The sequence below is a fragment of the Xylocopa sonorina genome, chromosome 7 (genome assembly GCF_050948175.1).
Source record: "Xylocopa sonorina isolate GNS202 chromosome 7, iyXylSono1_principal, whole genome shotgun sequence".
Taxonomy (NCBI): domain Eukaryota; kingdom Metazoa; phylum Arthropoda; class Insecta; order Hymenoptera; family Apidae; genus Xylocopa; species Xylocopa sonorina.
In genome coordinates, this window is record NC_135199.1 from 2,236,937 (window position 1) to 2,252,455 (window position 15,519).

The 15,519-nt window shown below is 46.4% G+C and overlaps 1 protein-coding gene across 1 annotated transcript in view; it reads left to right on the forward strand.

The window, feature by feature from the left end:
* The window catches only part of LOC143425680 (uncharacterized), a 103,019-nt gene extending 88,323 nt beyond the window's left edge, over positions 1 to 14,696 (forward strand). The window contains exon 3 of the mRNA XM_076898680.1: positions 13,149 to 14,696. Coding sequence (XP_076754795.1) covers positions 13,149 to 14,696 — 1,548 coding nt within the window. The remainder of the gene's footprint in view (positions 1 to 13,148) is intronic.
* The last annotated feature ends 823 nt before the right edge of the window (positions 14,697 to 15,519 follow it).

Genomic DNA, 15,519 nt, shown 5'->3' on the forward strand with positions numbered 1-15,519 from the left:
GAATCATAGCAAGAATCATTCAATTTCTTTATACGTTTCCTATATCATCGATCCACTAACACACACAATTTAAATACAATTTAACGAACCACTTTAATTCTGACCGCGTTTCCTGCATCAATCTGGCAAGCTAAGCGAAGCCCCCGCGTTAATTAACATTTCTTATCGGGAGACGAGACGGGCACAAAACCGTAGGTATACGGAATTAATTATTAATAAACAGAGGATAAAAGGAAGAGTAGAATCGAAGGCTGAAGAGGCTAGGCAGTGGAACCAGTTCAGGTGCAAATTGTAGGCTGAACCAGAGAGGAAGGATCTATAGCCAAGAACCACTGAAAGTCGCGGAGCAATACGTCTTCTCGCGTGGTAGACACTGACATCGTATTTCGTTTGGTTTACGAGCGCGGTTTCTTTTGACATGGTAACACGAAAATACACGCCGGCGTGCCCGATCCGGTACTAGTTTAACCTCAGCCACGTCTAACAGCGTAATTCTGCGTGCGGTGTCGAGCGCGCGTCGCGTCGTACTTATCCCACGGCAGTATCGTAATTCACGCGGACATGCGCCGACCGCGAAGTAGCGCGATCCCGGGACATTATTTCCACGAGAAATTAACAATCTTGTCGCGGTAAACTGGAAACTATTTCCGAAAAAGATTTATACCTACGAGTTCATTTACTCGTCCGATGGGGCTACCTTGTTTTCGCGTCTGATACGAAAAATACGTGACAGAGTAGGATCTATAACCGTTGGCTGTTCGTTGCGATGTCATCGTTGCGCGCGTAATAAGAATAGGTCCTAATAGCTGTTATCCATCCGTCGTTCCAGCCCGTCTCGATTCGAACGAAGAAACAAAGAAACGTTTGACAAAGAGAATCGCAACGGACGCGCATAGCTCGCGTCCCCTAAGATACACGATGCCTCGCCTATTATTAAACGATTAACACCTCGGAATTAGCGAGCAGTGATAGAAAACGGTCGAGAAACCAGAAAAAGGAAGAAACGAGGCGGCGTCTGCGGGCGCGTGGGCTCGTCGCAGGCTCGTCGCAGGCTCGTCGCAGGCCCGTCCCAGGCCAGCGTACTGGACCGGCCCCGGTTCGAATCGGCGTACAAAATTCAATCCGGTGATTTACGATTATTGGCGTGCGCGCCGGTGCAACGGCTTAGCCCCCGTCGCGTTCTAATAACGCAATTAATTCGCTAATTCGATTAGCTGTTCACGCGACCGCCTCACCGAGTTCTACAAATTACCGTGGCCGCGATTAGGCCCCGCTCGTAAATCTTCCCGTTTCGTTCATCGACCGACGGGTAGTGATTCAATTTTTTCACCGGCTAAAATAGAAAGTGTTCTCGACGAAGGCGCCCTCGTCGAGCGAGCGTCCACGACAAAATCGTATTATTTCGTAATACAAGAAAAAAAGGAAAAAGAAATCATACGGAGCGATAAATTAGCAAAGAGAAAGTATAATTTCGGCTCTCGTTTTCGGACAGTTTCCCTGTTAATCGCGGCAATCGCCAACCGCTGGCAGAATAGTTTCCCGGGCTGGCAGCCCCCCTAGAAAACAACAAGAAACAATAATCCCCACCGCGGAATGAATAACTGGCCGTTGTCCAATTAGCCGGTACAAATCGAAGCGGTTGAGTAAATCTCGGTTCGGTGGCCGGTAATAAGAAACAATTAAGCCGGTGGCTGAAACGACCTTTAATTATACATTCAGAACGCGGACTCTTGTCGATGCCTGCATTAGGAGGGTAAAACGGTATTTAGTCTCAGTTTCGCGCACGGCCAGCGCATTGTACGACATATGTTACTGTCACGCGTTTCTAATCGCGATCATCAAGCGAACTGCACTTTGTTAATTGCACAAGGGGAACCGTAGCTGCGGGGCTGACGATCGGAACAGCTGGAGAAATAACAACCGATCCGCCGCGAGGGTATCGCCTATTACCACTGGCCACGGAAATTAGCTATGTGTAAAATCGCCTGTAATGATTAATGGCTTTATAGAGGTTACGTGGATAATTAATATGCGAGCTCGAGTTATCGAATTCACCGTTTCATTTCCGTTTAGTTTTTCTACTACAACACAGATAGATAACAGACGTTCTGCGTTTTTATTTATTAATATATTATTCTATTTATTAATAAAGTAATCTAAATAGCATTCTAGGTCTCTACGTAACATTCCTCATCTTAGAACGAGCAACTATCACTAAAACTAAGTGGCTTTACATAACGCGTAATCACTCTATCGCGCTAAAACAAGTAGTTGTTTGCATAACACGTAATACGATCCGATAAACGTGTAACAGACACAGCAAGACAGTTAATTATTTTCCTTTTAGCCTTCGTATTTATCTAAACGCTCCGTTTGAAACTATTTACTGTTCTATATATAACGATAGCCAAGGAAATACGGAAAAAGGATCTTGAACGTACCGTACAAAGTGTTCTATTTCAAACGATGAGAAGAAACAATGAGTTGGAACGCAACAGATATTGGATCCTGTTGTCCGGTAAATGTCGTTTTCCTGCATTCGAGAATATTGAAAACGAAAGAAAGAAATGATCGCGCCACCGGTAGAAATTCCATCGAGTTGTTCGTTGCGCCAATAAAGGATCGGCGCGAACGACGCAGAGTCTTCGTTCCACGAAACGCGAATTACTTCCCATTACACGGCTAATTGCGAGAGGTGTACAATAACCTCGAACGTTGCGCCGTCCCAGTTAAACACCCGGATTACCTTTTTACCTTTGAAACGGAACGGGTTACGTCGCACCGTGGCGATGGTCTATTCAATTATTAGAATCACAGACGCGTGCAGGAATGGCCGGTCGTGGAGACTAGAATAGAACCGTGGAATAGTACGATGTGTGTACCGTACGAAACTGTCGCGTGGCACGTGTGCAACTTTCCTAACAAACGGCGCGGCCCCGGTTAGCTGATAAATTTGAAGCAAAGAAAACGATATAAACGACGGTAGGTGTTTGTAGTAGTCCTGCTGTTTGCCTGTATAGAATGCAATTGAGTTGACTTGAAACGTGACTCTTTTCCCATTCTGTAACGCGTTCCAGTCGACCGATCGATTCGTTCGTTTTTCGATCTTTTCGTTACGCAAGTACGTTTGCGCTCCGCTCTTCTTCGTTCGGTTCGGGGGTGCCACCCGAAAGGTGGCTCGCACTCTTCTCGCAAGTTTAGCCACGACGATACGGATGTCGTGTCCTGGGACCAGCTGAACGTCCGTCTTGCCATGTATGGTTTCCTCGGTCTTCTCCTCTCCCTTTTCCCCCTCTGGCATCCAGTACTACCATTTCGAACCGCCGAGCCGTATACGCGCAACGATTAAACACGATTCTATAATGACCATCTTTGGCAGTGCGTTGCCACGGGCAAATAGCTGTGCGTGAACCGATGATGACATAATACGGGGGTGAAACGACGAGCCAAGGGATCCAGCGAATATCGATGAAGATCGTCGGGCAACCTAGAATTGATTTACAGAAACGCTCGAAGCTGTGAAGCTGCGGCTCCCGGCGAGTTTCGTATTCGTTAGTTCTGAGAGAATTACGTGCACCGTGTAACCGAGAAACAACGAAACGATTAAGGGTAAATTCGCGTCCGATTAAAGGAACAGCAAAGCGACTTAACCGGTTGCGCGAGCAGCGTGACGGTCCTTCCTTTCGTAAAGAGTTGTAAAAGTTTGTAAAAGAGAAAGAAAATCGATGGAATATTAATGAGGATAAATCAACGCGTACAAAATTATAGCGATCACCGGACAGCTATAATTTTATCTAAAGGTAGTAGGACAGAGTTGGGTTGGGTTACGTTAGACCGTAGGAATAATTGAAATTCTTTTGTTTCTTCGCCGGTAACGCCGTACGATGGGACGTTGTCCGAGAAGCAAAAGAACCGTTCGCGTAATCGAATTCCGTGTTTTCCTCGGTGATCCGTAAATATGACGTTGCGCAACGACGATTTAGCTATACGTGGTTCGTCTACGACTAATATCCATGGGAAATGACGAGAAAATTGTGCTTCGATGAGAAATGCAATTAACCATAAATACAAGCGTTAATTATACGCGGAGTTATAAGGGAATCTTTCCTTCCGTTTCAGTTAAATTCAATTACAGGTCCATTTGGAGACGCAATCCTCCCATCCTCCGAGAAATTCGTCGCAAGCAAGCGACACCGAGTGAAAGAAGAACAAGGTGTTCACCTTTCTTTGTATAGTCTGCCGCTAGACGCATTTCCCACAAAACGCAAACAAAAACAATAAAACGCGGGCAGACACAACAAGTCGAACCCGAGAGAGTTCACGAATAACAGAGGGAACGTTCGCGAGTCTCTTGAAACGCCTGCGTCGACGACGATCGCGATCACTCGGAACGCGAGAACGCTTTGACTCGTCCTAATTGGTCGCGCGCGCGTTTAAGCGTCGAGTTTCCCTCGATTCGAATGGAATCGTCACCGGGTGCCCCGCTATCGATCCAACACGGAGAGACCGAACAGCTGGTTAATCTCGCGAATACGATGGCAAATAGAATAGAACACCCCGGGACCGTTAAGATATCGCGCGGGAGAAATTTCGATATCGAGAGACCTCTGTATACGCGGTAAAATTCGACCGGCCAGAAATCACTGTAATCGTAAATGTCTAGACACGGTTAACGACCAGGCTTTTTAACGGCTTTTAAACGGTTTCTCTCTATTCGCGGCCAATGCGCCTGCGGAACGGTGTTCCTCGTGATACATCTTTTCCATCCTGGAAAATCTTTACTGAAAACGGACCTGAATACGTCGCTATCTTCGCAAACGATCTTTCAGTCGGCAACCGTACAGTAGAAGGGGCTAAACTCATCCCTTGATTAAAAAAGAAGAACAAAAAATACCCTATTAACATTATTAAACGACAGTGTACTCTTCTTCGATAGCTCGCGTACACGCATGCGTACACGCATGCGTACACGCGAGCTATTTATCTTGCACCACTCGTCGCTGTTAGACGTGAATGCGCGTGTACATTGGTATATGTAAAAAAACAGGGAGATTCGTTCGATTAAATAAACGATGCCCGAGCGAGTAATTAACATTGATACCCCCTATAAAGCAGCGGCGGTGATAGCGCAAACGAGATCGCGATACGTTTCCGCGGTTATTACGCTGTACCGCCGCCTATTTTCTCATCGTCGTGATCGCCGCGCAGATACGTCGCGGTGCATCGTTTGGTTCCGTAATTTTCCTCCCCTGGACGATTCTTGGCACAATTACGGTAATTAAAAGGCACAGACGTAGGAGTCGGAATTTTATCAGCCTTTAAGATAGCCAGCTATTCGAGGTCGCTTTCTACGAGGTAAGTCTTCGGAGTTGAAATCAAGGGTTTAGAACGAAATTTACTCCAGGAGGAGAGAAGTTTCCGCGCACGCGTTCATTAAAAATACGTATAATTCTTATGTACTTAATTCACGTTTAAAGAGCGGAAAGATAAATGTTCGGTCACTTGCTAGAAGATTAATATTATACGAGGCTCTGTAGAAAAGTTATCGAATGTTTGCAGTTGATATAGGATAATATCCCCAAGTCCCCGTTTATTTAAGTTACGTCCGAGTACACGCGAATCGAACGAGAGCCATTCGAGAGGGCGAATGATCTATTCGCATTGAAAGCGGACATGATCGACACGTGCAATCGACGACATACTAAACTCGATTTAATACAGGCTCCTCGCTGAACGTTTTGCGAAGGGCATTTTCCTCACGATTTACCAGGCATTCTGAATTAACGGAACGGAAAAAATGTAATTTAATAATCACGTGATTGAATTTGATGGAGACACTCTACTTACCGGCTTTGGCCGGGAATAAGAATATAAATAATGTAATCCGTAAACAGGGTGCGACCATTAAGCGGTTTCTTTCGAACGGAGGCGGTGGATTATTTCGAATAGCGAAGCCCGACGTAAACGACGATACGCATCTGGGGAACGGGCTCGACGCATGCGACCGCTCGGGGAAACGCGCGGCGAGTACTTAACGCCCGTTCCACCCCGTATGGAAATAACGAGTTGGCACCGGGGTCCCGTCGTTTGCTATTGTGTAACGCGTCGGGCGTAATAGCACCACGTGTGAGAAACCTGGGCCAACGGTTGGAAACGCGTTACGTTTAAACGAAGCGCTGAAACGCCCGGCGAGATATTCTCGGTCCCCCTAACGTAAGCGCGCGATTTCTCACGTGCACGTTGCTGCTGGTTTTATGGCGCGTTCGTGTTTCCTTAATAGGCGCGAGAGTTAAGGATCTGTTTGTTCTTTTGCTTTGATGCGGCTCCGTTTGATTGTTTATGAACGCGCGGATTAGGAGCCTCGCAGAGGGTTCGCTTTCCGTTTCTTGATAGCGGATGATGGCGTTTCAGGTGACAATTAAAGTTGATAGAGTTAGCTCAATAAAATCGGATTCTGTCGTTTTTTTAGTTTCCCTCTCGTTCCGCTCACTACCCTTGGATTTATCTTAATACGCTCAAATTACAAGAATTGATTTAATTGCATCTGCTTGATTCCTTATGGCTTTTATTATAGTAGTTTACCTATAATTTACGTATCACCGCTCCGGAATCAATTCGCTTCGAATTCAAATATAATAACGGGGAAATCGAGATCCGGGGAAACCTCCCCACGCTTCTCTTTTCACTGGTGTCTTCCATTAACTGCTAGCCATACATGACGCGTTGACGGAATGCAACCTACCTGACACCGCATGCAAATTATCGAGGTTGCAATTACCGAGTTGCCACCGGGTACCACAACTTGCGACAAATCACTCGAGACGCGTAAAACGTCCCGGCTATTCTCGTTTGCGCCGCGTACAAAGAAACCGTGAAAAAAGAGAAGCGAAGAGAAAAGAATTCCAGCGGCGGATCAAGTTCGATTTGCGAACAGATTGAAACGACGTCTGGTGGACGACGAAATCCGAGGCCCGATGAGACGATTCTACTCGTTGCACGCTGAATATAGGCTAGGAACCAGTTGACTTTGACCTACCTGAGCAAACTGCTCCTCTTGTCCTTTTTATAGAAATATAAGAAATATATAAATACAGAAGTGTCATTCGACGATTGAATTGTTTGAATAAAAAGTTGCAACTGTTACAAGGGTATTCAGTGGTGAGACTTTTTGACAGTTAAGCGTTAAACGTAACTGATTCGTACCGCGCGAAACATTCGAACAAATATGCACAAGTATACTGAATTTGTCCAACACTTGAACTTGTGTGTTTAAGAAGCAACAGGACAATGTTTGGTAGAAGTATCTGTTTGTATTTAAATGGTTTCGGAATCGGTGTTCATTGGTAACCGAACCGATTTAAATTCACTTGTCCGTCTATTAAGAACAATTATTATCTCGCCGATAGCGGTAGAGGTATCGAGCATGCGGCTAATATCGCTAGATAATTACTGGCTCGATTGGAAAATGATGAAAGGAAGAGGAAATGAAGTTCCAGGTAGCGAGGTGGGAAGAAAAAAGAATCGTGGAATTTCCGTGCTGACGCATTGGTTTCGAAGTAACGGCCGGATCGATAACAGTAATTATCGTTGCTTTAAAATCTTACGACTTCGTCCATACCGATAAATATACATAAGCGTGCGATTTGACTTCTGTAGTTGCCACTTAAGCCACCAAGTCTGCTCGTGTGCCAGAGGAAAAGGCTCGTTACCAAGTTACGTGATCGGTGCTTTAAACTTCGCAACAGCAGGCGTATGTACTCAACGGGATTACATGCTCCCGTTCGCCTTTAAGCGACTGGAATTACATTACATTACATTACATTACATTACATTACATTACATTACATTATACATTACATTATACATTAAAAGATCGGCTGTCACCCTTGTTTTTCTTTTTTTTCTTTTTTTTTTTTTTTTTTTTTTTTTTTCTTCTTCCAACTCTTTATTATACTGCGGCCAAGTCGCATCCTGCTGATGCTCCCGCGTTTTACAAGTTCTTTACTACTAGTTAGTTTCTTAATCGCGACAATTCTGAATTTTCAGTCCTTCAGATTAACTTTTCAACCATCAGCCGATACGGTAAAATGCATTATTCTGAAATTTTTCAACACGCGGCAAATCATTACCCTCGGCTTATGAGATCGTTCTCGCCGGAATTGGGTCCGATCCCCCTTGCTCCTTTTCTCAGCTCATAAGCATACACCTCTTAGGCCGGAGTGGAGTTCGACGTTGCGTGCACGCATACCAAATGAGTCAGTCACTCGAAGTGGAAAAAGAATATAATCATAGATCACGAAGAGCGGTTATTATAAATCAATCGATATAACGATTTTCCATCCGCGGCCTTGATTCGGGGTATTAGACGCGTTTAAACGCGCGCCCGTACGACGCGCTCGGGAGAGCAAAAGAAGAAAAAGAGAAAAGGAACGGTCGCCGTTTTTACGCCTCGCGATCACGAATAATTTCTAATTGTCGATGAATCTGAAGGATGTGAGCAGTTACGCTGGCACTTGGCGAGATTGCACTCGTTGCGGCGTTAGGCCGCGGTCACGCTGAAACATACAGTGCATACAGTCGCGAACGCAATATTTCTAACGCAGCAACTCGACGCAATTTAACTCGCCCGTGAATCGTTCGAAAGATTTATTTTAGTAGTCGTGCGTGCGCATTTGGATAACTATTCAGTATGGTTTGTCGAGTTGTCCAATTTTACCTGTACACAGTTGGCTTTACTCGCGTACGTGTCCCTGTTAAAAATCCAATGTCTGTCTGCCGCAGGAGGGGGAAATCAATAAATTAACAATAAATTACATCATCTGCTGGTAATTTACGACGTAAGTCGTACGGAGAGGATCGAACTTATTGACCTTGAGCGTGTCATTAACCCTTTCGTTATTTCCAACGAGATTACTCGGGATCCGTGACCGATCGTTTAACGCTTTATTTTCGTACTGTAGATTTCGAAACTTGCTTAGTAATTATTCAAGATTATTTGCACTAACGCAAATTCGCTTGCAACTTGAGTAATGACCATACTAGTAGCCGATACTAGTCAATAATGTAAGGAAGTAGGAAGATTAATGGAACGAAGAAATAGAAATCCAGTCCATTAGAGAGACAAGGGTGCTTATCTCTATATGAATAATAAACAACAATATGAACAAGCGCGATAGCATCTCTCTTTAAAGGCTAATGAGAGGGGTTCCGTCCTGCGAGTAACAAATCGTAATAATTACAAGTATAGTATGAAAATAATGGGATCGTAAAGATTTTTCGTGGAAAGTAGAAAGTATGCCAGTCCGTGAGAGGAGAGTCGGACTAGGTTGACGGTCGGTCACTCGGTAAACAGAGTGAGAACTTTTCATGGTCGTGGTGGGCAGGGTTAACAGACGCCACATGTCGCGGCGCGTGTTGGACGGTGCCCGATGCGTTATAAAAGGGGACGCGACCGTTTCGATAATTTCGCTCGGTGCGTTCTTCATCCGGGCTGTCGACAACGAGAGGAATCGGCCGCTCGTAAATCCTCCGAGGGAAAACACAAAGGTTTGTTTAGCCACCGCGTTTGATGCATGCTCGCCGGTTTCCTCGCGCCTACCAGAATTCTGGGGTGAACGCAACATTTCAACGACCGCGCATTTCTTACACTTCGAACGATGCTCCGATGATTTCGATCAATAGAAGATACGCGTAGTACAGTGTACGTGTCTTATTGTTGATTAATGAAAGGGTAACTTCATTTTTGTACGTTCGCTCGCCAAGTACTCAAAGTGCTCTCATTTCTCAGTCAACAGCTGGCCATGTATTTTAACTATGTAATTTACATCTCTTAATGCTGCAATTTAAATTCCAGAATTACACGTAAGGACAGGATTTGCAGCTAAGTGCCTGACACCAGGCGCGAAATAATTGCAAGTACAATTTAGTAAAGCGTAAGCCGAAGAATTATACAAAATTATACAAAATTATACAAAATTATACATAAGAGGCTTATAATCTCTCTCGGTAAAGCTGGATAATTTGTATAAACTATAATAGTAACACACACGTAGGCATTAATCGGTTTTAACGGTCTCCCTGTTTAAACCGAGTCGCTCGAACAAAACTGACATCCCAATTGTTATTACGTCTGCCACTGGCCGCGATTCTTATCGTTATTACCGATAACAATAATTATTGTTATCACTGTCGCACGTGACCAATATCTGACGTAACGATATGGAGAATGAAATGAATGAAATGAATGAAATGAATGAAATGAATGAAATGAATGAAATGAATGAAATCGATGAACGGTTCCTCTCGATTCGTTCGTTTAAAGAACGTTAATCGAAAAGCGGATTTTAATAATGACAGAATAAATACGCGATAAATCACATTATTCCAGGGTGAATGAGATCGTTTTCGTAATCACGCGGTGAGCGCGGCGCGCTCAATGAAAACTGCTCTTTCGCGGTATTCCACATTTATCGCGGCCATAAACGGGGATGCGCAAACACGTCCAGATCTCCGGTTTTTCAGCGGAGCTGCGCGAGAATTAACGAGGCGACGAATCGATTGTAAATCACGCGGACGGTACTCCTCGCCGAGATTCATTGTCTCGTATTTTATTGCTTTATGAATTATCGCGACGTAAGTTGGCGCCTGTTCGGCACCGTTTCGTATTATTTTCTGCACCGATCAACAACTGCGAGTATCGACTAAAATATTGGAATTGACAAATGTAACTGTTCCGCGGGATGATCGCTCAATACGCAGCAGCATCTGGCAAGAGCGGATAATTGTGAAGATCCTGGCCGCTTATCAGTAAGCGAACCACACAATATTTCTAAACTCGCTGTAATTACATCTCGTCTGAACAGATTACATATCTCGTGTTTGTCCTTTTTTCTAATTACACGCTCTGTAAACCTGTTCCTGTACAAATTTGCATCGTTCGAGTACCCGAACGTTTCCACTGGATAGCGAAGGATTTTTATAATGACGGAAATTTCGCTTTTTAACTTCCCAGGAAAGCTACACCGATCACGAGAATCAGCCTCGTTCTCCTTCGAACGACCGATCGATCTGTTCGCGAAAAATCGTTCCCGTTCGATTTTTCTATAATACGGGGAGAGGGATCCGCGTTCCCGTTAATCATCCATGGGCGAAGATTGCAGACCGCGGGTTCGAGCCATCATCGACTTCAACTTTATCCTACCTTTTCTTTATTACAATTCTTTATTATTATAATACATTTTATATTCTTTATCCTTATTGCACGCCGCGCGTACTTTGTCCACCGCGATACTTTGTTCGTAGCGGCGTGCTGTGGAACTCGAGATGAAATTTGCTACTTTCTTCTCGTTCGTTTTCATAGGGCATACAGTTTATGAATTTCATCCCGTTAATATGTGTACATCGAACGCGAGATTAAGTTTATTAACCAGTCCTCTTATACTCTGTTGAAGCGTTCTTCCTTACTATGATCCGGTTTTCCGTTAATAGCGCCGTTAATGACAGTTTTGCACCAACTTCATATTTCCAACATTTTAATGCGATCGATGACATTTATTTTCGATTCAACGAGCGGTTTAAACCGTTGCTACGTTCTCCGTGTTTATTTTTTTATGCCCAGTAACTGCCTGCATGAATTTGACACTGCTGGTACATAAGTATAATGCATCCAAGTCAAGAGTCGAGACGATGTTTATAGAGCAATTTCCGTGCATGTTTCTACGCGAGGTTCAAATCAAATCGGTTGAATTTCATGGAACGACACTTGCCGAGAATCAGTATTTACTGGTTACTTGCCACTCTGCTCTGATTCGCCACCGAGCAAACGGACATAAATAAAATGGCAATTTCAACGATTCGAGCTATCATCGTAATTCACGTACGAATCAGACACGATACATTCGCACCTCGTGTAACAACTTAACGCAACGACTTTATCAGATGCGCGTATCTTGCTCCGCGTCTACTTTGTATCGCGTCTAAAAGCGCGAACCACTCCGATGCACCCCGGTTTACGACGACTCCATTCCGAAAGTTACAATCGTAAACGTCAAACCTCACCCACGTTACGAGGCGTTACGGGACGTTACGACTCAATAACGTCGAAGAATCTTAAAGCGCAGCTAGCTCTTTATCGATTCACCTATTTCGCGAGATCCGTATCTTAAGAGGAACCGCATTGCTTCGGCTTCCGGCCGGTAAATTCTGCGGAAACCTCGATTTCCCGCGTAGTCGCTATCTCCGCTCGATCTCGCGATTCAAAAATGTACCAGCCACGCCTTCGCGATGTTCTTCGGCTCGTTCGAGAACGATTTCAAATCCTGCAAGGAGAATCGGAAAGAAAATCAGTAGGAAAATCGATCGATTAAGTTGTACTAGCGACGAGTGTCAAACGTACCGAAACGACAGGTGATTTGCAACTTTTTACGAGTTAAACTAATAAACACTGATACGCAACAAGTATCGCGCGCGCGCACGCGCGCGTGTGTGTGTGTGTATAACATATATTTAAACGGAACGGTAGTAGGATCGTACGCGATATCAGTACATAATATGCAAATTTTTACGACGGCCACAAACGGGGAAACGAATCTCGAGAAACATTGTTACGCGGATACACGGTAACTCGCTATCGTCTCGCTAGATCGATGTTCGCTCTGAATAAGTTATCGATAATCGTTAACGGGACGTTGCAGTGCACCGCGTAAAGAGACGAAAAGGTAGGGAGGCTAGTTTTTCGTCGTTTCGCCGCGCTCGTAAGCCTCGCGCTCGTCCGCGAGATTTCCTGAATTTTTTCTCGGCTTCGCGGAACGGTTAAACGCTGTAATTAGAGCCGATGAAGAGCACGGCCGCTTCCGCTCGTCTAGAAACGAGTTACCATAAAGCGGACAGCGAAATCACAGCGCGGCTGAACGGCAGCGAAAACATAATGCTCGGTGTGCGGCCACTCGAGCTGGTTCCGTGTTATGCTCGATGTTCGTCTGCCTTCCATCGGGTGGCGTCGTTGATATTTCACCGCGCATTAAAATGACCACGCGATAATCACGAATCGAATTAACCGAAGAAAAGAGAAGGGCGGAATATTTATTCCGACGAGACGAGAGAGACACCTCGGTGATGATGGTTAACCTTCTGTTAATGTTCTGTTTTAGCGCGAGTACACGGACGACTGCGTGTTCAACGAGACTCTCGAGCAGCACAACTACAACACGTACAGCTCGGCGAAATGGTCGACGGCGAAAAAGACGCTGTTCCTCGGATTGAACCGTCGCGGTCAGCCGAGGAGGGTACAGGCGAAGGGTCACAACCTCGGCCGGCTGTCCACCTACGCGCGGGTGTTAACTCAGGTCGCTCCTGCGGAGCGAGTGGAGGCGCTTCAAAGGCGAATGCTCGGCGCGAAGCACAACGTACGGCACCGGCACAACAGCCATCGGGGCGACGTGATCCAACAGTCGCTCTGCCCCACTCTTCCTGTTCAGGAAAAGGACGGCAGGGATAAGTTCAGGTGTCGGAAACGAAAGAAGAGGAAGAAGAGGAAGCGAAAATGCAGGCAAGGTGAGAAGCCGGGACCGCAGTGTCAGATGGCCGAGGAGAACGGTGGTTCCGCGGAGGTGATGGTTCCGGTTGGAAACGAGGGTCCACCGGCAACGAACGGTACAACATCCCCGGAGTCGAAGAGATCCTGCGAGGGCGCAGCGAGCGAGGAGGCCTGTCGTAGAGAGGCGCTCACGGTCTCGTCTAAGAAACGGAAGCTGCGGGTTCAGGAGGAGGGCGGAGTAGCAGGAGGCCGTAGGAACGGGACCACAGCGAGCAGCAACGGTAAGAGCAAAGCACCAGCGTCAAACGCGAAAAAAGTAAACGCCGCTGCCAGCATGAGTCAGAGTAAAAAGCCTAATTTGACGGACGGGAAGAAGAGGAAAAAGAAGAAGGGGCTGGCGGCGAGGAGGAACCAAGGGGTACCTCTGGCCCGGAAGAGGTTCACGGCTGGCAGAGCGGACAACACGTCTGCGGTGCCCACGGGAACTTCCGTACCGACCTCCGTAGCGTCCTCCTCCTCTTGGTGGTATCCTGGTGCGCCAACCGTCCCTTCAGGGAGAGGAGGCTCGCCTAGACGAAGGACCAAGTCGTCTTCCTCGTCGAGGAACGCGTCGATTGGTCCGAACGCCGCTGGGCCCGTGGGCCCTCGTAATAGAGTAGGGAAAGCGTTCGGGAGGAATCGGCAGAAGACGATCGACAGAGTCACGATGCCGAGCATTGACGAGACGACGACGACGACGACGACGACGACGACGACGACGACGACAACGACTGACGGCGTGCCAATGTCCGATCGGAGCTTTGCCGAATCGGTCACCGTAAAAGTTCCTCAGACAGTTTCCTTCCACGAGTCGAGCCCCTCCTCCGTCGAAGTGCCGGAGATCGCGGAGGAGGACGGGCCGAGAACCTCCTTCGAGACCTCGTCGATCGACGAGGAGCCATCCTCGACGCTTTCTAGCGAGCACGCGACCACCACGATCGACGCGACGTTTGCCACCTCGATCGAAGCCGGCGGCGACGCCTCGACGACGCTCAGGCTACTCGAGGAGGAGAACAAATCGGCGGAAGAGATCGAGGACGCGGACGACAGCGACAGGTTCGACACGCCGGAAACTACACAGTCGACCACCACGGGGATCCCGCTCGAGAGATTGGCCATGTGAGAGGCGGCGCACGCGATCGCCTTCGGGGCCATCCTCGACCGCGTACCCCCGGGAATCATTGTAAACTTACTTGTACATAGCAATCATGCCTACGATACGTCAAACAGCATACTCCATATTCATGTATGACGATTGCGTGCGCATAAAGTGTTCCGCGCGCGGCGAGGCTCTTCTCGGTGTTTCTCGTCTCGCGGCCGGCTTTCAATCGGAGGGAATCGACGCTCGAGTTCGCTCTTTGCTTGTTTTTCGGGCCAGTTGGACGGACGGATAATTGGACGCGGATATTTTAACATTGTACGCTTCGAGGTGTCGTTTTCACGAACAACGACAAATCCCAATTGTAAACGATCGAATGGCGTAACCTCCGTTCCTCGACAATCCGCGAATGTATTTCACGATTACCGGATTACAATTATCATTATCGTTGGCAAATATAAACGTAAGTAAAAGCGAAAGTTGGTTAAAAATCTTTTCTAATCGATACTTTTACAAGCGTCAAAGATTTCTTCTTTCGCGAGCCCTATATAATAAACTTCGCTAAAGAAACGAACAACAAAATTCTGTAAAATCTTAAAAAGAGAAAAAAAAAAGAAAAAAAAGACGCTAGCCACGCGAAACCGGCGCAAAAATGTTCCGAAAGAACGTATGTCGAATTAAGACATATCTCTATACTTGTTGCGGTAGCATCTGGTTAACTCAAAACCCGACTTCGGCTTCTGTTCCGAGCGGATTTCCCGCTAATCGCCGCAAAACGAGCGTCGTCCGCGTCGACGAAAGGGGCTGGAACACGAAATAAACCGTTCCAGGGGCTGTCAGAAGGGCC